This window comes from Phytophthora cinnamomi (genome assembly GCF_018691715.1).
Source record: "Phytophthora cinnamomi strain GKB4 chromosome Unknown Contig76, whole genome shotgun sequence".
Classification (NCBI taxonomy): domain Eukaryota; phylum Oomycota; class Peronosporomycetes; order Peronosporales; family Peronosporaceae; genus Phytophthora; species Phytophthora cinnamomi.
In genome coordinates this window covers 12,253-31,973 of record NW_027151009.1, presented here as the reverse complement: position 1 = coordinate 31,973, position 19,721 = coordinate 12,253, and the positions used below count along the sequence as shown (strand labels likewise).

The 19,721-nt window shown below is 53.5% G+C and overlaps 8 protein-coding genes across 8 annotated transcripts; 2 read left to right on the top strand and 6 right to left on the bottom strand.

Moving 5' to 3' along the window:
- Positions 1-9,271: 9,271 nt before the first annotated feature.
- IUM83_17822 (putative secreted RxLR effector protein) lies at positions 9,272-9,790 on the top strand (the record flags this gene model as incomplete). The annotated part of the gene is made up of 3 exons (XM_067942790.1): positions 9,272-9,584; positions 9,640-9,665; positions 9,737-9,790. The coding sequence occupies 3 exons, from the start codon at positions 9,272-9,274 to the stop codon at positions 9,788-9,790; spliced, it is 393 nt and encodes a 130-aa protein (XP_067785735.1).
- Positions 9,791-10,179: 389 nt separating this feature from the next.
- IUM83_17821 (putative lectin) lies at positions 10,180-11,241 on the bottom strand (the record flags this gene model as incomplete). The annotated part of the gene is made up of 1 exon (XM_067942789.1): positions 10,180-11,241. One exon carries the CDS (start codon positions 11,239-11,241, stop codon positions 10,180-10,182), a length of 1,062 nt encoding a protein of 353 aa, XP_067785734.1.
- Positions 11,242-11,809: 568 nt separating this feature from the next.
- IUM83_17820 (putative lectin) lies at positions 11,810-12,672 on the bottom strand (the record flags this gene model as incomplete). Its single annotated transcript, XM_067942788.1, has 2 exons — positions 11,810-11,975; positions 12,266-12,672. 2 exons carry the CDS (start codon positions 12,670-12,672, stop codon positions 11,810-11,812), a joined length of 573 nt encoding a protein of 190 aa, XP_067785728.1.
- A 1,514-nt stretch (positions 12,673-14,186) lies between these two features.
- IUM83_17819 (putative lectin) lies at positions 14,187-15,149 on the top strand (the record flags this gene model as incomplete). The annotated part of the gene is made up of 1 exon (XM_067942787.1): positions 14,187-15,149. The coding sequence occupies one exon, from the start codon at positions 14,187-14,189 to the stop codon at positions 15,147-15,149; it is 963 nt and encodes a 320-aa protein (XP_067785787.1).
- Positions 15,150-15,578: 429 nt separating this feature from the next.
- Positions 15,579-16,133, bottom strand: IUM83_17818 (Zinc (Zn2)-Iron (Fe2) Permease (ZIP) Family; the record flags this gene model as incomplete). Its single annotated transcript, XM_067942786.1, has 1 exon — positions 15,579-16,133. One exon carries the CDS (start codon positions 16,131-16,133, stop codon positions 15,579-15,581), a length of 555 nt encoding a protein of 184 aa, XP_067785788.1.
- A 113-nt stretch (positions 16,134-16,246) lies between these two features.
- Positions 16,247-16,474, bottom strand: IUM83_17817 (Zinc (Zn2)-Iron (Fe2) Permease (ZIP) Family; the record flags this gene model as incomplete). Its single annotated transcript, XM_067942785.1, has 1 exon — positions 16,247-16,474. One exon carries the CDS (start codon positions 16,472-16,474, stop codon positions 16,247-16,249), a length of 228 nt encoding a protein of 75 aa, XP_067785786.1.
- A 500-nt stretch (positions 16,475-16,974) lies between these two features.
- IUM83_17816 (Zinc (Zn2)-Iron (Fe2) Permease (ZIP) Family) lies at positions 16,975-17,955 on the bottom strand (the record flags this gene model as incomplete). Its single annotated transcript, XM_067942784.1, has 1 exon — positions 16,975-17,955. One exon carries the CDS (start codon positions 17,953-17,955, stop codon positions 16,975-16,977), a length of 981 nt encoding a protein of 326 aa, XP_067785802.1.
- A 759-nt stretch (positions 17,956-18,714) lies between these two features.
- IUM83_17815 (Zinc (Zn2)-Iron (Fe2) Permease (ZIP) Family) lies at positions 18,715-19,683 on the bottom strand (the record flags this gene model as incomplete). The annotated part of the gene is made up of 1 exon (XM_067942783.1): positions 18,715-19,683. The coding sequence occupies one exon, from the start codon at positions 19,681-19,683 to the stop codon at positions 18,715-18,717; it is 969 nt and encodes a 322-aa protein (XP_067785784.1).
- Positions 19,684-19,721: the final 38 nt, after the last annotated feature.

Here is a 19,721-nt window from a genome sequence, read left to right as displayed (position 1 = left end):
GAACGCCTGCGCCTCTCTGGACTGTGTCTTGCTTAGTGTCAACTCTAGATCTCCAGCCCTCCCACATTTTAAACGCCTGCGCCTCTCTGGACTGTGCCTCGCTTGGTGTCAACTCTAGATCTCCAGCACTCCCACAATTTTATAATCAGGAAAATGAACGAGGCGGAGCGCTGCGCAAAAAAAAAACAAATGGTCATCTATTTCCGAACGGAGGTAGTACTTAGTTCTCAGTCTTCCTGAGAACAAGACGCTTCCTCAACAGCTAGGTGTAAGCTAGTGACGGGCATACACCAGGCCCGTCACACCATCGCTATGTCTGGTATCCGCCCGCGATCCAATTAACGAAAATCTTGCGCTGAAAGTCTCAGCCGTCGGCCAAAATGCTCATTCTGACCCCCTCCCCCCCCCCCCCCCCCCCCCCCCCCCCCCCCCATCGAAGCATTTGTGTTCTTCCTCGCAGCGTTTCCCCTCATTCGGCACGAGGCTTCGGCATGCTTCTCCCCCGTGCTGCGCCCCCACTGCCAGGCAACAGCGTCGTTGGAAAACTGAAGATGAGCTATATGGCGTTCTGGTATGCTTGGTAATCATCAAGCGACAGTGTGGCTGCGACACCAAGCAGCACGAGAACAATTCGACAGTGGGGTTCGTGGCGAGTGTATGTTTCTACGCTGCCAAGAGCAGTTCCACCGGTAGAGGTAAACGTAGACTAAAAGCTATATTTCCCCTCAGAATACAACGACACCCTGGAACTGGTCTGAGAAAACGTGGAGTGTACATGCCGACAAAAATTGGGGATTCCGGAGCCAAATATGGCAGCGGGATCCCCTTGCAGCGTAGGACAATGGTAAAAGGATAGTCAATGCATTGATTGGTCAAAAGTAGTTAACGAGTGCGGTATCGTTTTTGTGACATCCGATTAACCAATCAAAGCGCAAAGTGTTCGAAAACGCATGCGTCCGCTCCGGTTCCTATTTTCCGACGGATGATCACCGGACATAACGTTTTAGACAAAAGAAATGCTGCGATTTCGTTAGGTTTTGATGCCTGGTCAGGTTCACACGATCTACTGCTGGTGCCCTACCTAAGGCATTTCGGGGAATAACTGCTGCCGTTCAATAGCTGCGCTGTCTTAGGTTTTAATACACGGCTTGATGGGGTGGATAGCACGCCGGTCTTCTGCATGAACCAGAGCATTTTGCCCGCGTCGCTGGATCCAGATATCCGCTTCCACTCCACTTTGCGCCCCCCCCCCCCCCCCTCAGGATTCGGAGCGGCAAAGCGTGGCTCGCAGAGGCGCTAGCTTGCTCGCGTCAACGGCCTGCAGTTTGCTGCATTCAGTTGATGGCCAAGCTGCCATCGGCCTTGACCGCAGCAGCTCGTATCTTCAACGAACACAAGCCGCACGACTTAGTTCATTGACACCGTTTAGCTGCGTGCGGCACTGCCCGTGCCCGACAGGCGCTTGAAGATGGCGTCCAGCTGATCCGCCACGAGCTCGTAGCCGCCGTTGCCCTGCAGCGCGCAGTGCAGCCATGCCTCGCATCTCCCACCACCGGCAGTTCATTGCGGATCGTCAAAGGGGGCAGGCGTCGCGCGACTACATCGCGTCCTTCTTCCACGTGCTGGAGACGGCGGGCGCCGAGTCCAGCGAGGGTTTCGGCGATATGGCGGACGAGGCCGCCACGGTGTTTCGCTCCAGCGTTGAAGTTGCGGGTTGTGCAGAGTGATTGAGTTACCAAAATCCGCAATATTGTCAAATAGAAATGACCAACGATCACCAGGGTGATATTTTGGAAATCGTTTGGTCATTTCGTGGCCGCAAGGGGTGCAAGTGGAGATATTTTTGCACCATTCGCCAATTCAGACCCCCCTTCCCCGCCCCTATTATTATTATGATGTATACTATTATATATACAATAGTATACATTATTATTAGTATATTATACTAGTAATAAGTTATCGATTTTTATATCGACTCGCGAATTTCCGTCCTAAGACCCGAACATATCATTGCGGATTTTGGTAACTCTTCCAAAAACCACACAAACGCTATCACAAAACGTAAACTGCGAGTGTTTTGCGCTCAAGAATGCTACGTATTTACGATCGACAACCAATAACGGAAAAGAAAGCGACATTGGTTTGTGTTTGTGTCGCCACCGCCATTTACACTGAGTGTACAGTATGATACCGTTACTACGGTGGTGGACGCAGAGCTATATGAAGACCAGTCGGTCATCAGCGCTCGCATTGCCACCCAGACGATGTGGCCCGTGACGCTGGCGGTGCATCATGCCGCTGTCACAGTCTCGGAAACGAACCGGTTGCCACCAGTATACAGTGCACACCGGTTATAGTGGAGGTGTTTGATCACCAACTCCCGAGGCTCTCATAGATTTATTGCTGTTAAAAGAGGGGACCTATCATTTAACATACACACTACTACTCCGCATGGAAGTACGAGGTGATCGAGGTCTGGCACTTAGAGGTGGCTGTCATGCTCCTGGTAGCGTTGACAACGCTGATGTCCCGCAATCCGTGGGTAAACATGTAGACCTGGAGCTTTTGCACCGCTACTAATGCGAAAACACCGTCACTCTCGCTATCACTCGAAGACTGCTCGCTTGTGTCGCATCTCTCTCTCTCTCTCTCTCTCTCTCTCTCTCTGGGTTGTTCTCAACGGCATCTTATATAGCTCGGCGCGCTCAACAGATCCAATAAATCTAATCTAGATATCAGCAGTTCTAGGTCTTCGTTTCTCTAGTCGGTTCACTGTCGCGCTCTAGCCTAGCGTTCATGCTCGCTGACACAATCCTAGTATGAAGCAGTGTCGAATTGTCGCCTCCGAAACAGCGTTCCACGCGACGGAGTTTGTTCTTTTCATAAATAGCGAGGTGCTGACGCGACGATACCATATTAATATCGACCATCGGTGCAACAATCAGTGCAACTGCGTTTTGATTGGTGAAAAATCGCTCTAAACTACACGCGGAGCGCTTGGTGTCCGCCATTCTTCTTGTCGCGGCGAAGAGCTGTCAGGATCGCTGTCACTGGCCGCTGGCGTCCGTACGCTGCGTAGATCCTGTCGATAGCGACGTCGCTCGTGAGTCCCGCTCGAACGAGGTACGCCACACTATCCCAGAAAGCTTTCCGTCGCGAATATGCGAACTTATTTGCTCCTCTCTCTGCTCGTGTGAATTCTTTTGCAGGTTTGGTTCCATTCAAGCCGAACTCATACTCGTGCCACAACTGGAACAAATCTCGCGGCCTCTTGGCCAGCCGCACGACTCTGCGAACTGCACCAACACCAGCAGCAACGTCAGAAACCTCACTGCCCTCTGCCAGCGTTCGGACAACAGGCTGCAATGCGATGCATCGCATCGCAGCCATCATTCGTCGGTGCTCCAGCTGCATTTCTGTTCTCAGCCGAAGGACCTCATTCATGGTGTTTGAGAGCTGGCGCTGCACTCCAAATAACTGTGAGTGTAATGCTGTGAACTCCGTTCGAGTATTGTCTGCGCTCATCCTGGTGGGAATGTTGCTGTGTTCTACAGGTGTGTTGCTATCAGAATATGGGCCGTCTTCTGTGAGCTCAATAAGCTGGAGTTGTGCACCCTCCCCCACGACCTGAATGGGAACCCGTTTGACGGGATTTACCGTAGGGTTTCCGCCAGCATCCCGATACGCTGTAATCACGCGCTGTTTCAGCGCCGTAGGGATTAATGCATAGTCAAACGAGCCGTCGGGCACCAGCGACGCCCACAACAAGACTATACTCAGTTCGTGTGCTACGCCTTCTCCCATTTTCTGCTTGATGACGCTGCCGATTCGGTTGACGAGCAAGTTATCGGTGACAAATCTCATGCCATCTTCGATAACGTAAAAGCACGGGCCCAGTGGACCTGTTAGCACGCTGGCCGTTGAGGCGTCCGGATAAGGCTGCGTGTTATCAATATAAATGTCGACGACACTCTTCTGGGCACGGCACCTCCCGCGACGATTTATAAAATCTCTGGTCAAACCACTTCTTGTCCCGTAAGTCGCTGCCCCTTTACGCAAGCTGTGAGTCCCCAGGTTGCCTTGCTTTAGCTTGTGAAATTTATCACCGTCAAATATCTCTTGCAGAAAGCGTCGGACAACACGATCTCCGTCCACCGCGTTCCCAAACACGTAGGGAGACGCACTACTACTCGCCATTTCAAGGTGAACAGCCAAATTCAACAGGACACACACTCGTGGGTCTAAGCTACCCAGCAAAATCTGCTCCGGGGCGTCACGCTCCTCGGAAATATTCTTTGACCAGCGTAGTTGACAGAGTAATGTGTGAGGGTGCTGTATGTTAGGAGTGAAGCTGTCGAACTTTAGCTGCATCATGTCGTCGATTCTTGTAATCATGTGCCATTGCAAAGTGAGAACACTGCTAATGACGTACTTGATGCTGTCTTTGTCATGATTAGAGCGCACAACCTCGAGGAGGTTACTGAACTCTTCGTATTCGATGGGACGCCGGGCGGCGGACTGCACTCCTTCTCGGCGAACCTCGAAGCGTTTCACCGTTTTGATCACCTTATTCACCAGCTCCGAGCGCGTCGGATTGCCTTCTTTTCGAATCGGGTCCCAGGTAACAGCAACACGAGGCATAAAGCACGAGATAGCTTTTTTGGCGAATGCGAGAGTGGAAGATCTGGCAAACACTGGCTTAGCGTCCTCGCCAGGGTATGGCTCACCAAACGCACGAAAATTCATCCACCGGCTAACATCTTCAGGTGTGATGGTTAGCAGCATCTCAGTCGTAAATACGGTCTCCGCAGTGTAGGCACGAGCATCGTTAAAGCTCATGAACTCCGTCAAAATCGCTCTGTAGCGCTTCGGTCTCATTTTTCTCCGTCTTGCACTCCACACCGCAAAGCCAGTTTTGCAACAAGGGGAAAAATGACCACGTCTTTTTTGTATGGAGCTGGTAGCATATCCATGCGACAAGACAAACGCCTAGAGCAACAGAAATTGCAAACGATACCTCAAAGTTAGCAGGGGTTCCGCCATCTTTGGGGGCGATACCACGGCCTAGAGCCGTTATCCACCAATAGGATCGCTCGCTCAGCGGAAATACTACCTTGGTTGCAAAAGGCCAATTACATTGTTGTACTCCTGATCGCTTTTAAAAGTGAGCCACTTGTCCCCCACTCCTCTTACAATGTGTGGTTTTGGTTGGGCGGGGGAGCTCTCTTACACTTACAACCCAATAGCCGGTTTCACTTGATTTTACTATAGTCATGATTTGGGATCTCACGGAAGCGCTCTAATAGTCGATTTTCTCTTATAACAGTCGCCACTATAGCCGGTGTTCTCTGTACAGACGGGTGTGTGAATAAGGAACGGGTGTCATCCTATAACCTTAAAAACCTAATGTCATGCCAAAACATGCGAAAACGCGAGTGTTAGCGCATAGCAGGTCTTTCTCAGCGTCTTTCACAACTACTGTCGAACCCCCACCTCAAAATAATCAATATTGATTGAGTTATGAGGGAGCACAGGGGTGGTCCTATAGTTTTGACCCGCACTGTATTCATACTTTCACGTGATTTGCAAGAGGATGTGCGCGAGAGAAGCGCGGGTAGCAAAAATGCGTATTTTGGCAGAGCTCCAATGGTTCCTTCGCCCAATATACATGTACTGTCGCGGCAAGTTGCCGCCTGCAATGTAAGGAGCTCTGCTCAGGCAACTTAGGCAACATCCTGCAACACGAAGCATTCGGAGTCCGAATCGGACAGCCGTATGAGTAGCGCCAGGATGTGCTGCCGAAGGAACAGTACGGTACAGTACAGTACAGTGTATCACTCTTTTACAACTTGACGCTAGCTTCGAGTGGTCTTGTGTAACGTATTGGTGACGCTTCGCTTGAACGCAGCAAAGCCTCTTTTTATCCTCGGCAAAAACAGAGAAACTACGTGCTCCGTATTATATATATATAATAGTATACATTATTATTATTATATTATACTAGTAATAAGTTATCGATTTTTATATCGACTCGCGAATTTCCGTCCTAAGATCATTGCGGATTTTGGTAACTCTTCCAAAAATCACACAAACGCTATCACAAAACGTAAACTGCGAGTGTTTTGCGCTCAAGAATGCTACGTATTTACGATCGACGACCAAAAACGGAAAAGAAAGCGACATTGGTTTGTGTTTGTGTCGCCACCGCCATTTACACTGAGTGTACAGTATGATACCGTTACTACGGTGGTGGACGCAGAGCTATATGAAGACCTGTCGGTCATCAGCGCTCGCATTGCCACCCAGACGGTGTGGCCCGTGACGCTGGCGGTGCATCATGCCGCTGTCACAGTCTCGGAAACGAACCGGTTGCCACCAGTATACAGTGCACACCGGTTATAGTGGAGGTGTTTGATCACCAACTCCCGAAGCTTTCATAGATTTATTGCTGTTATAAGAGGGGGCCTATCATTTAACATACACACTACTACTCCACATGGAAGTACGAGGTGATCGAGGTCTGGCACTTAGAGGTGACTGCCATGCTCCTGGTAGCGTTGACAACGCTGGTGTCCCGCAATCCGTGAGTAAACATGTAGATCTGGAGCTTTTGCGCCGCTACTAATGCGAAAACACCGTCACTCTCGCTATCACTCGAAGACTGCTCGCTTGTGTCGCATCTCTCTCTCTCTCTCTCTCTCTCTCTCTCTCTCTCTCTCTCTGGGTTGTTCTCAACGGCATCTTATATAGCTCGGCGCGCTCAACGGATCCAATCTAATCTAGATATCAGCCGTTCTAGATCTTCGTTTCTCTGGTCGGTTCACTGTCGCGCTCTAGCCTAGCGTTCATGCTCGCTGACACAATCCTAGTATGAAGCAGTGTCGAATTGTCGCCTCCGAAACAGCGTTCCACGCGACGGAGTTTGTTCTTTTCATAAATAGCGAGGTGCTGACGCGACGATACCATTGTTGTACTCCTGATCGCTTTTAAAAGTGAGCCACTTGTCCCCCACTCCTCTTACAATGTGTGGTTTTGGTTGGGCAGGGGAGCTCTCTTACACTTACAACCTAATAGCCGGTTTCACTTGATTTTACTATAGTCATGATTTGGGATCTCACGGAAGCGCTCTAATAGTCGATTTTCTCTTATAACAGTCGCCACTATAGCCGGTGTTCTCTGTACAGACGGGTGTGTGAATAAGGAACGGGTGTCATCCTATAACCTTCAAAACCTAATATTATGCAATTCTAGAGGTAAGGGCTTGAAGCACTGGCATTGGCCATCGCCATTGGCCAGCTGACCTCTGGTTTTTGAATCTGGGCGGGAAATTCGAATTTGACACGAACAAAATGGAGCGGCAAGCACGGAGAATGCGCCTCACCAAGCAGCAACAGCTCGACTTCTGTGCAATGCGCACCCGCGAGCCAACGTGGAGCCTCGCGACGCTAGGAGAATGGGCTCGGGAGAAGTTTGCACTGGACAACGAGAGTTCGCTCGGGCGCATTGCGGTCGACTTTCGCTGCCGCAAGAAGGTGCCGCAGGCGTCTATGGTGGCCCTGGACTCCTGCCTCGTCGAGATGGTGCTGTACGCCGAGCAGGAGCATGTGCCCATATCTGGGCGGATGCTGATGATCCTAGGCCGCCTATACGCGGAAGCCCTCCGTGGTGCAGCAACGCGTGGAATGCGCTGGACGCCGACACCATCAAATCTTGTTGGCGCCACGCCGGATTATACGTGGACCGGACACAGATTATTGACATGATTAACTAAATCAAGTATTTCGCCCCATCAATGGCAATTTATGCCCTCTAATTGGCTCATACCACCCGAAAGTTGTTATATAACGGAAATTCCCGATTAATACCCTCTACCCAAATAGTACCCTCTCAGAGTAACCCGGTAGTAACCCTACAGTAACTCACGTACCCTACCCTGTTCTGATGACCAGTCATCTTGTTACACCTCACTTCACTATAGAACGCAGCCCCAGCCATTCACTAGCGCTGCCTGCACTCGTTCGCAGCACTGTCATTAACTCAGTCTCTGCTGCTGGGTTTGCAGACAGCTACCTGGACTGGCACGTTGCGAAGCACGACGTGTATGGTGAGCAATTCTGTACAAGCTAGGAAGCCGCTGACGAGGACCACGAGGATATGGACGACTTTAACCTGGACGAGCTGCACGACGCTCTTGATGATGCTGCACTGATCGACGAGTAAGCTAAGGTAGCGATGTAACCTTTTGGTAATACAGAGTAACCTTTCGAGATTTTGTGAGGGGTACTATTAAATAGTGCCCAGGGTATTATTCCGTAATTTCCGTTATCAGGCGTTCCTTATTCGCGCCCTCGTCTGTATTCTGAATACTACAGTATTCATACTTTCACGTGATTTGCGAGAGGATGTGCGCGAGAGAAGCGCGGGTAGCAAAAATGCGTATTTTGGCAGAGCTCCAATGGTTCCTTCGCTCCCAGCCACCCAATATACATGTACTGTCGCGGCAAGTTGCCGCCTGCAATGTAAGGAGCTCTGCTCAGTCAACTTAGGCAACATCCTGCAACACGAAGCATTCGGAGTCCGAATCGGACAGCCGTATGAGTAGCGCCAGGATGTGCTGCCGAAGGAACAGTACGGTACAGTACAGTGTATCACTCTTTTACAACTTGACGCTAGCTTCGAGTGGTCTTGTGTAACGTATTGGTGACGCTTCGCTTGAACGCAGCAAAGCCTCTTTTTATCCTCGGCAAAAACAGAGAAACTACAGTACGTGCTCCGTCTTGCGACATTTAGTAACAGAGTTGCATACAATTTCACTGGCCTGGCTCCTCACCAATAGCCTCCAGAATAATGGCCTTCTCGCGCGTTTCCGGCGCCCTGTGCGAACATGGAGACCACCTACGGGTGCACAAGGATCTCCGCTTCCTGGGGGCTAAGGAATTACCGGCCGATAAGACCCCAGGGCGGAGCTACAGGCCTCCAAGTTCGGGAACTCCTCGACAGTGGATTGATAGTAAAATGGGATTTGGGGGCGGCCTCTGCCCTTTCTAGACGGAGATTCTCATTGTCCGTGAGCTGATTATTCAGTTTTCGAGGAAGTTTTTCCTAAACTGCATAGATGTACATCTTACAGCACAGCGTAATGTACCTACGGTATATAATATGTACTGCATAATCAAGGTTAGGATTCCGACATCGGAGGGCCAGCAATTCAAGCGCTCACTTCACAACTCGCTTCGCATCGCCACACCCCCAGACCCCAACCGATTGTGTCATGCGCCTGAGCTACGCTCTGCTAGTGGCACTCGTCACTTTCCTTGCGAGCAGTGATGCTGTCTCGAGTGTGACAACCAACACCTTGAGCAAGGACCCCACCACGCGCCAACGGCACTTGAGAAGCTACAACATGGACAATTTGGAGAACGAGGGCGAGGAGAGGTTCATCTTCAACTCCATCAGCAACATCGCGCCACGGGTGCGTGCTGAATCCCCAACTCTTAACGTCGACGCAATATTGCGGACGTACACCAGAGAAGAGGAGCTCAATCGAATCGCACTTCACTTTGAGAACAATGACGGGGCCCTCGGTGGGTGGCTTCAACGGAGCGTTCTCGATGAGCTGCGTAGTGCGTCTACGGAAAGGAGCCGTAAGGCAGAAATATTCGCAGGTTGGCACAACGATGGAGTAACCTTGGAGAATTTGCAGACATTGCTGAACGGGAACTCTTTTGTTGAGAAGGAATATCGCTACGTGGCCTTCCTGTACGAAGGATACCTGCACCGACTTTCGTAACTCCACTTCGCCAGAGTGGTGCTACAATAGCAAACTGGGGCGGACGCTTTTACGCCTACTCGAGTTAAATCAAAGGGTTAAGAATGGCAATCGTCCACGCCAAGTTGTCCAGTTTCTTTCATGAAATTTGAGGCCCGCCTTAATTTTTCACTTTTTTCTGACTTGGTCCAGAGGGACACAGAAATCCGTCGATCCAGGATCGGAGCGCAAGGTTTGCGAAGAAGAGAATCTTCACACTGAGATTCAGACGGAGCAAGAGCGTACGAAGCGGAAGCCCTTTCGTGAGTTGAATGCACATTGATTGTTTTCATAGTGACGCATTGGTCATAGAGATATCGACGGTTCGAAGCCACGCAGCCACCCAACCCTCACTAGCTGCAGCACGCCACTTAGGCGCGGCGGTGGTGGCGGTGGTGGTGGTGGTGGTGGTGGCGCTTCTTGGCCTTGGTGCAGCGGGATTCCGAGCCGTTGGTCTCGCAGCTCTCGCCGCTCGAGCAGAAGGGGTAGTACCAGTCGTTCGTGCCGTCGGTCTGGCCGCACATCTCGCCCGACGGCAGCGGGTTGGGCTTGCACTCGGCGTAGCTCGAGGAGTGGTAGACGCAGATGCTGCTCGGGTTGGTGCAGCCCACGTCGTTCTTGGTGCAGTCGCCCCAGTCGTCCGCGTAGCTCGTGTAGTCGACGTCGTCGCTGTAGTCCTCGCTGAAGTCGTCGCTGTTGCTGTCCTCCGAGTCGTACGAGCCCGAGTAGTAGCTGCTGCTGTTGATCTTCTGGCAGCGCTTGACGTTCTGGCCGTCGTCCGACCAGCGGCACTCGTAGCTCGAGTCGGCGCAGCACGTGCTGCCCGTCCAGTTCTGGCCGTCGCACTGCGACTCGTTGGTGATGGTGCAGGACCCGTCCTTGCGCGGTTTCTTGGCCTTCTTGTGGTGCTTCTTGTTGGTGCAGCGGAAGTCCTTGCCCATGGCCGAGCACTGCTGGTTGCTCGGGCAGTGGTCGTACTTCCACACGTTCGTGCCGTCGTTCTGGCCGCAGAGCTCCCCGGCCGGCAGCGTGGCCGGCTTGCACTGCGAGTAGTAGTTGGAGTACTTGACGCACACGCTCGACGACGTCGCGCACGTCTTGCCGCCGGTGCAGTCGCCCCAGTCAGCCACGGAGCCGCCGCCACCGGTGGTGCCGCCAGTGGTGCCGCCCGTGGTGCCGCCAGTGGTGCCGCCAGTGGTGCCCGAGCTCTTCTTCTTCTGGCAGCGCTGCACGTTCTGGCCGTCGTCCGACCAGCGGCACTCGTAGTTCGGGTCGGCGCAGCACGTGCTGCCCGTCCAGTTCTGCCCGTTGCACTGCGACTCGTTGGTGATGGTGCACGAGCCGCCCTTGTCGTGGACGCGCAGGTGGATGGACGCTTGCTCGGCGGCGTCCACGGCGGAGAGCGCGGCGAGGGCGAGGGCGAAGATCTTCATCTTGCGGGTGGGAAGGCGACTTGAGCTCGGCGGTGCAAATTGCGATGTGAGTGAGGCGGCGGAAGATCGCAACGCGGGCGCGGGTCCACTTGCTGTTCGATCGACGGGGTGCGAATCATGTTTTTAGTTTGGGGACTAGATTGGGCCAAGTTGAAGCTGGCGCGATCTTTGTGTACCGTAACATGCAGAAATGGTTACGTTGGGTGGTTTTAGATTAGTGTGGTGTGTTACTTTTGTGGAACGCGGTGTTGGGTGAGTTCCCTCCGTTAGTTTGGGATAATTAATTTGGTTTTCAGGACGATCAGCAATCGTGGATCAACTTGCAATTTCACTGGAGAGGGTCGAGCGCGGCTGCGGGGCGTGTAGGTGTGAGTCATATTTACACATCATGCGAGCAGGAAATTGCTTGCAGTGTGCGCAGAAGTTCTGTGGCAGAACAGGGATAAAGTGGTGAAGAACGCGGCTGCCATTAGATGAACTGAGATATGCAGTGGTCGGCGGGCTAATACATGCAGTAAATGCAGCTACTTGGACCTACAGAGGATGCCGACCTAGCCTGGCGGTGAAGTTACGCCTTGCATCGGTAGTCTGAGCCCTCGGCCATGCACGTCTCGCTGCTGGGGCAGTGGTCATACTTCCACACGTTCGTGCCGTCGTCCTGGCCGCACAGTTCGCCGGAGGGAAGAGTTTCGGGCTTGCACTGCGCGTAGTAGTCCGAGTACGTGACGCAGATGCTAGTTGGGTTCGAGCAGCCAACGTCATCCTTGGTGCAGTCGCCCCAGTCGTCGATGTACGTCGATTAGTCCTCGCTACCAGAATCAATGCTGTCCTCGTTGTCACTGTTGTCGCTATCGTCGATAGTGACCACATCATCACTTTCACTGTCGCTGTAGTCACTATCGTCAATAATTACCGCATCGTCGCTGGTGCTGTCATCGTCATCATTTTCTGCAATCTTCTGACAGCGCTTGACGTTCTGGCCATCGTCGGACCAGCGGCATTCGTAGCTTGGTCGGCACAGCACGTGCTTCCAGTCCAGTTTTGGCCGTCGCACTGGGACTCGTTGGTGATGGTGCACGAAGCGTCCTTATTTGCGTCCTTCTGGTGGTGATTCGTGTTACTGCACCGGAAGTCAGTGCCCACAGCCTTGCACTGCTGGTTGCTCGGGCAGTGATCGTACTTCCACACGCTTGTGCCGTCGTTCTGGCCGCACAGTTCGCCCTGGGGGAGAGTACTGGGCTTGCATTGTGCGTAGTACTGAGAGTACTTGACGCAGACGCTGGTCGGGTTGGAGCCCTTGATATTGCCCGTGCAGGCGCCCCAGTCAGAGACGCCGCTGTTGTAGACACGAAGGTGGAGCGTCGACATGTCCATGGCCTGGACGGCAGTCAGCGCCAGCAGGGCCACGGAGGCCAGCGAAAAGAGTTGCATCTTGTCCCGAGGTTGGTTGGTCGATGTAGAGCAAATTGCAAAGTGAACTGCGGGAGGCTGTGGCTCCGAGGCGCAACGACTACCATGCTTGGGCGGGATATTCGAATGCATGGTGCACTTCCAGCAGCGGCACACCTCTGGCATTGCAACTCTCCCAATTTAACATTATTTTGGGTTGATTTTGGTTCTTGGTTTGGGCTGAAAATGACGATCAGCGAAAACACATGTCTATGTAGTCTGAGTTTACTTACAAATGGCAAGTGTGGGGCAATATTGCGTGTTTCACACAACTCAGATCTTGAAGTGCGAACCCAAATTAGAGTGTACACGTCATGTGGCTGATGTGGGTGATCCGGGTGAGTTGAAGCAACTGATCTTTAGCGAATGGATACCAATGAAAGGCAATGGTTAGTTGTTGTTTTTTTTTACGTTTTGGTGAGGTACATTACTGCCATTTAGGTATACTAAATGCAAGGCAATGGTCCTCGATCTTGCTACACGTATTGCTTCCTATAGCTGCAGGCTCAAGGTTAATCACCGATAGGCTGTTCCAATCGACGCGGATCGGTGTGGGCGGCAGCGCTCCACAGTACAATAGCGATCGCTTGCACCCCGCACTACAGTACTTGCCTCTGGGCCTGATTTTCTTCGCACTTGTGTTACAGTGGCGATCAAATGCATTGAGCTACTAGAGCAAAATAAGCGCGCGATAATATATCAGTGCTGACAGTGGAGGTGGGGCTGCGTTTTGCTTGCTTGCCGCACTCTCCAAGTCAACAGTCATTCGATGTGAGCGACAGTCTGATAGTCGACGTATGTCGCAAATAGGCCCGGACTTGCTTCGCAAAAAACCCAGTAGAAAATCGGCCAGACGAATCTAGCGATAATTCACCACACACCTTTAGACCCATCCCAAGTTGGATTTTCAAAGCAGTCCCACTTCTGCAGCTCGTCGCTGGGCACGCCGGAAATACCGGTGCCAAATGGCCAGCACAGCAAGTTTGCTCGAACGGTATGGGGTGCAATTTGGAAACCACTCGCAGCGTTGGCGCTTGCAAGAATTGCATCAACCACAAACCAGGTCCGGCGAATTTAACGCGAGTTCCGTTGTAGGTTTCAGGGAATCCAGGACAGTCGATCATGTAGGCATTAGCATATGCCAGTAACGCGTGAACCCAAGCAACAGTGCTTCATCGCAGCGGAAAACGCACACTAAAATTTATCCTATAATTGCACAGGTTGCCGCAGTATAAACCAGTAACGCCTTTGCACAATCCCAATCACCTCATGTATCAACACTTGGCCGTTGAAGGCGAAACGAACTTCAGTTGTCCGTTATGCCTCTTCGACGCTCCATCACCGGACAATCCCCAGTTTGTTGGTTGAGGCACTGAGAGCTTGGACGATGCTCCTCTTCCCCACTTTTCAATTTGCCTCACAGCTTCGACAGCAGCTCGCCAACTGTCAACGTCTCCGCGCCCTACAGTCCAACTTCTCAACACTCGCTACCAACGATGCAGATCTACGTGCTCGCCTCCATTGCTCTCGCAGCCGTCTCCAGTGTCCACGCTACGGATGTGAACGGGTCACTGGCCAACAGCACTTCGTCGGGATCCGGTACGCACGAAGATGTCGAAGCTGGTGTCAATTCGGTCGTTACGTACTCCACTTTCGTGGGCGACTGGGAAGCCTGCGCCGATGACGTGGGCTGCGAGTCGTCGTCCAGCGTCTGCGTCCGCCACTCCAAGTATTACTCGCAGTGCAAGCCTGCGGTATTGCCTTCGGGTGACCTGTGCGGGCAGTCTGACGGCACCAACGACTGGCTCTACGACCACTGCCCCGCTGACGAGAAGTGTGACGCAAAGGGCACGGACTTCCGCTGCGTGAAACCGGGAACGCGTCGTCGCCACCACCACAGGAGCTCTGGCCGGAAGGAGGCTTCGTCTTCGACTGCGCCTCCGGCACTGCAGATTGGTGACTGGGAAGATTGCTCCAAGACAGGCTCGGTGTGCAAGGTTTCGACCAGCACGTGCGTCAAACACTCCAACTACTTCTCGCAGTGTATGCCTGCAGTACTCCCCACTGGTGCCCTATGCGGTCAGAACGACGGCACGAGCGTGTGGAAGTTTGATAACCACTGCATTACTGGGGAGACGTGCCAGGCTGTTGGCACCGATTTCCACTGCAGATCCACTACGACCGCTGCCCCCACGACGGCTCCCCCTGCAACAACAGCGCCTCCAACGGTGACGTATATGAACGATTGGGAAGACTGCAGCAAGGCCAGCACTCAGTGTAAGACCACGACCAGTGTCTGTGTCAAGCACTCCAACTACTATTCGCAGTGCATGCCTGCAACTCTCCCCACTGGTGGCTTGTGCGGGCAGGCAGACGGCACCAGCAACTGGATGTACGATCACTGCATTACAGGTGAGACGTGCAAGGCCAACGGCAAGGATTTCCACTGCTCCAAATAAGTCCATGTAGCGTTCAGACTTGATCAAGGACTCCAAGTTGTGCGTCTCAACTGAAGAGGTAAAGTTAGTCCCTTCAACACCCTGCATCCGATTCATTCTGCACATTCATTCGGAGTACACATTGCCCTGTTAGGGCTTTACATTTCCGCGTGCTTTAAGTTCTCAACACGAAGCATTCATTCTTACAGCCGTAGCATCAGCATCATTCTCATGCCTCAGATCCAGTAGATTCACGATCCACCCTTCATCCAGAGTGAAGTACTGTGCCTTTCACTGTCGATGTCTTAAACTGAGAATAACACACACGAGACAAGGGTGGAAGCTAGGTAGCCCAGTGATGAGCTACTGGGAAGTACAATACTGAACTCACTCCACATGTATTTTCAACTTGTGGCTATGGCTACATTCCGATGAACTTGAAAATATCAATCACGCTGCCATTAAACAGGTCCCTAAGAGCGCCCCCGCCGACACGAGATGCATCCGTCCATTCGCATACAAATACGCAGTGGGAATTAGTTCCTTCACGACAATACCAACAATCATCCCCGACGACATTCCGTATAAAATTGCCTGGGTGAGGTTGTCAGCGTCCATGCCCATGCTCGCATACGCGATAATTTCACCAATATGCTGCGCGACAGTCGACCAGAAGCACCACATCAGCGCCTTACATCGGCTGCCGGTAGCGAAGTAGATTGGCGCCGCGACCGCGATCCATTCCGTAATGTTATGTATACCGACACCAATCGCCAACGACGTGCCAATGTATAGTTGCTCCGAGGAAGCCACGAAGGTAGCCACCCCCTCTGGGATATTGTGAATGCCCACCGCGATGGCACTTAAAATGCCCATAGCCTGCAGCTTTTGCTTGGCCGACTCGTCCATACGGATGAAGACGTCCAGATCGGCGTCCTCGATGAACTCAACCGGGGGTCTAAGATCCACCTTGCCACTTGACGAGTCCAGTGAATCACGCGTCATTTCTTGGGTGCGCGCGGTTCCGTTGGGGTTCTGGCCGAGGGTAAGCTGTTGCACGATGAAGTCAATGATATAGCTGATGAGAATGCCCCGCCGAAGCAAGCAGTTGTCGCGAGCTAGGCGTCGCCCTTGATAGTGTCGCTGTCGTCCGATCCGGAGCCAGACTTTTCGATATCCGATGTGAAGGCATCCTCAAATTCCGACATAGAGTTGGTGAACAGCGGCACCAGCGCGATGAACAGCGTGACTCCTCCCGATGTTCCGAGCGCCAAAGCCAGAACCAGCGGGTTGGCCGCCCGCAGCAATTTGCTGCTGAAGACCACCATTCCGCCCACCAACATCATCAACGCGGCTCCCCATTCACGCCGAACGCTATCGCCAGGTTCAGGGGGCTATCGTCCTCGAACGCCATAGTATGCTTGGCCGTGGGCTAGGTACTGCTGGACAAGTTGTAGAATGGTATGCAACTAGCATCGCTGGACCTGGCCATTGTCAGCTCAGTGGCCAGTTCGCCATCAAGGATGGACGAAGTAATTCTTAGGCGGTTGGTGGACATGAACCAGATCCGCAACAGTACCGAAAGACTCTGCAGCGTTCATTAGGCGTGGGGGACGGATGGCGGGCGGCGAAGTTCCAGTTGACACGCGCGAGCTGAACTCCGCGAAAGTAGCCAGCACTAACTGTAAATTGGGCCACCCACTTCAACCGGACAGTGAACGTCGGGTCCTCGATGCAAACAATCTGGACAGGTGACAGGATTGTATTCACTACGAGCTCGCTTACACATAACTAACGGGTGGGTTACTAAAAAATGCTGCGCGTGCGCGCTCGTCCCTTGCGGCGCCTACACGCCAATGTACTTGAAGAAGATGAGGGCGACGGCCATGAGGAACATGCCGCCCAGCGAGCCGGCCGACACGAGGTGCATCCGTCCGTTGGCGTACATGTACGCGGTCGGGATGATCTCCTTCATCGCGATACCCGCCAGCATACCAGCACACAGGCCGTACAAGGCGCCCTGTGTTTCGTTGTCGACGTTCATGCCGAGCGCCGCGAACGCGATGACGCCGCCAATGTGCTGTGCAATGGCAGACAAAAGGCACCACAACAGGCCGCGGCACGTGCTGCCCGTCGCGAAGTAGATCGGCGCCGCGACGGCGATGCCCTCAGCGACGTTGTGCAGAGCGACGCCGATGGCGAGTGAGAGGCCGATCCACGCGTGCTCGGAAGACGCCACGAAGGTGGCCATACCCTCAGGGATGTTGTGAATGCCCACGGCGATGGCGCTGAGCACACCCATGCGCTGGAGCTTCTCCTTGGCCGCCTCGTCCATCTTGATGAACACGTCGCTGCCTTGGTTCTGGACGAGCTCGACGGGCGGCTTTACCTCGATGGGCCCGTCCTCGAACGAAAAGCGCTCGGCCTCCATTCGTGCCGTGCCGTTCATGTTCTGGCCGGGGGTGAGCTTCTTGACGATGAAGTCGATCATGTAGCTGACGAGGATGCCGCCTCCGAAGCAGCCCGTCGCCGCCAGCCAGGCGCTGCCTTTGTCGTCGTCGTCTCCGTCTGAGCCGCTGTCGCCGTTGTTTCTCGCGAACGCGTCATCGAACTCGCTGAACGAGTTGGCGAACAGCACTACGAGCGCCTGGAAGAGCGTAATGCCGCCAGAGACGCTGAGCAGCACCGCCATGAACATGGGGCTGGCGAGCTGCAGCAGTTTGTTGCTGAAGATCACGCAGCCTCCGAAGATCGTGAACATCGCGGCCACCGCGTTGAGCCCGAACGTCGGGGTGAGATCGAGCTGTTTCTCCTCCGTGATGCCCATGTCCGCAGTGGTGAACGAGATGAGGTGAGTGAGGACTTGATGCAAATTGTGTAGTGGCCGCCAGCAACACACGCCGCCTGGCTACCGAGATGGCATGCCGCCCGCAGTTCAGATGGCGTCGATTTTTGGGGACAGCCCAACGCGCGCCACAGGTGCATCCGAAGCTAGCGGGAAGTCTGACATAGCGGCGGCTTGAGGCCAGGGGCGCTTTCAAAAACCAGCGCAACTAGCGCTACTGCGAGGCGCTACTTGCCTCATATATCTCGCGCCTTAGGCGCGGCGAAGACAGTCGCAGTCTCCTCAGCTGGCATCGATTTCGAGCTCGGTAAAAGTCTAAGCGTTTGAGCTGCGAGCTGTCAACCAAGTGTATCTCGCCGCCCGGGTCGCACCTGATCGTCACTGCGCCCATCAAGTGGAATGAGGGCTCTCTGCAGTCCGCTGTCCACTACACTTGGTCTCCGTTACAAAGTTGCGTTGCTTCTCGTCGCTACAGGTGATCACAGCTATCCAAGTGAAGCTTCTACTCGTCGTCCTCCCGATCAATTGCAACTCCATCGTTGCCATGGCACGCAACCTGACTGCAGCTACTTTCACAGCAAGCTCTTGTCGACTGTCTCTGCCCTGACGACGACGCTAGAGCACGCAGTGGGATCGCCACGATTTCGTTGTCGGGCACTGGCCACTCAAGAAAGTGGGCAGCTCTGCAAAATACCATCGATGTCTATTATATAAGAACGGGCGTTAGCTAGCTGTAACTAGTTAGACGCCCATGTACTTGAACAGGATGAGACTGGCGGCCATGAAGACCATCCCAAAGAGGCCTCCAGCGGAGACGAGGTGCACGCGTCCATTGGCGTACATACTCGCAGTGGGGAAAATCTCCTTCATGGTGATGCACGCGAGCATGCCCGATACGAGCCCATATAGCACTCCTTGCGAGAAATTGTCGGCGTTCTTGCCCATAATGCCAAAGGCCAGGAAGCCCCCGAGGTGTTGAGCAATGGACGCCACGATGCACCACATGATCCCCTTCCACTTGCTGCCGGTGGCGAAGTACATGGGTGCCGCCACGGCGATGCCCTCCGCGATATTGTGCAGACCGACACCGATGGCGAGTGCGAGGCCGATAAAGGTGTGCTCAGACGACGCCACCATCGTCGCTACCCCTCCTGGGATGTTGTGGATGGAAATCGCGATGACGTTCAGGACCCCAAGGCGCAGTAGCTTCTCCTTTGTAGACTCGTCCACCCGCAAAAAGTGTCGACTCTGCAGGATGTCCACTGGGGACTTGAGCTCCGGGACTCCAGCTTCGAGGGAGGCTTGGCACGTGTCACGCGCGTGGTTCCGCGCGAAAAGGCTCTGGCGCTGGCCCGGGGTCAACTGCTTCACCAGCAGATCCAAGAAGTGGTTGAGCATGATGCCGACTCCGAAGCAACCGGTTGTTGTGAGCCACGCCTGGCCCATTACGGTATCGTCGTCCCTGCCTCTAGACTCGTTGTTGCTGAACGCGTCCGTGAACTCGAACATCGAGTTTGGGAGCAGCACCACGAGCGACTGGAAGAGCGTGAGTCCTCCGGCGAAACTGAGCCACACCGCCATCGCGCGCGGGTTCACAACTCGGAGCAAGTACTTGCTAAAGACGATGCACCCGCCTAGCAACGTGCCTAGCGATGCCCCCAGGTTGATCTGGAACGCCGCGGCGACGTCCATCGTCTCCTCGATCGCCATTTCGAGTGTCTCCGCAACGACCAAAGCAAATTCAGGTC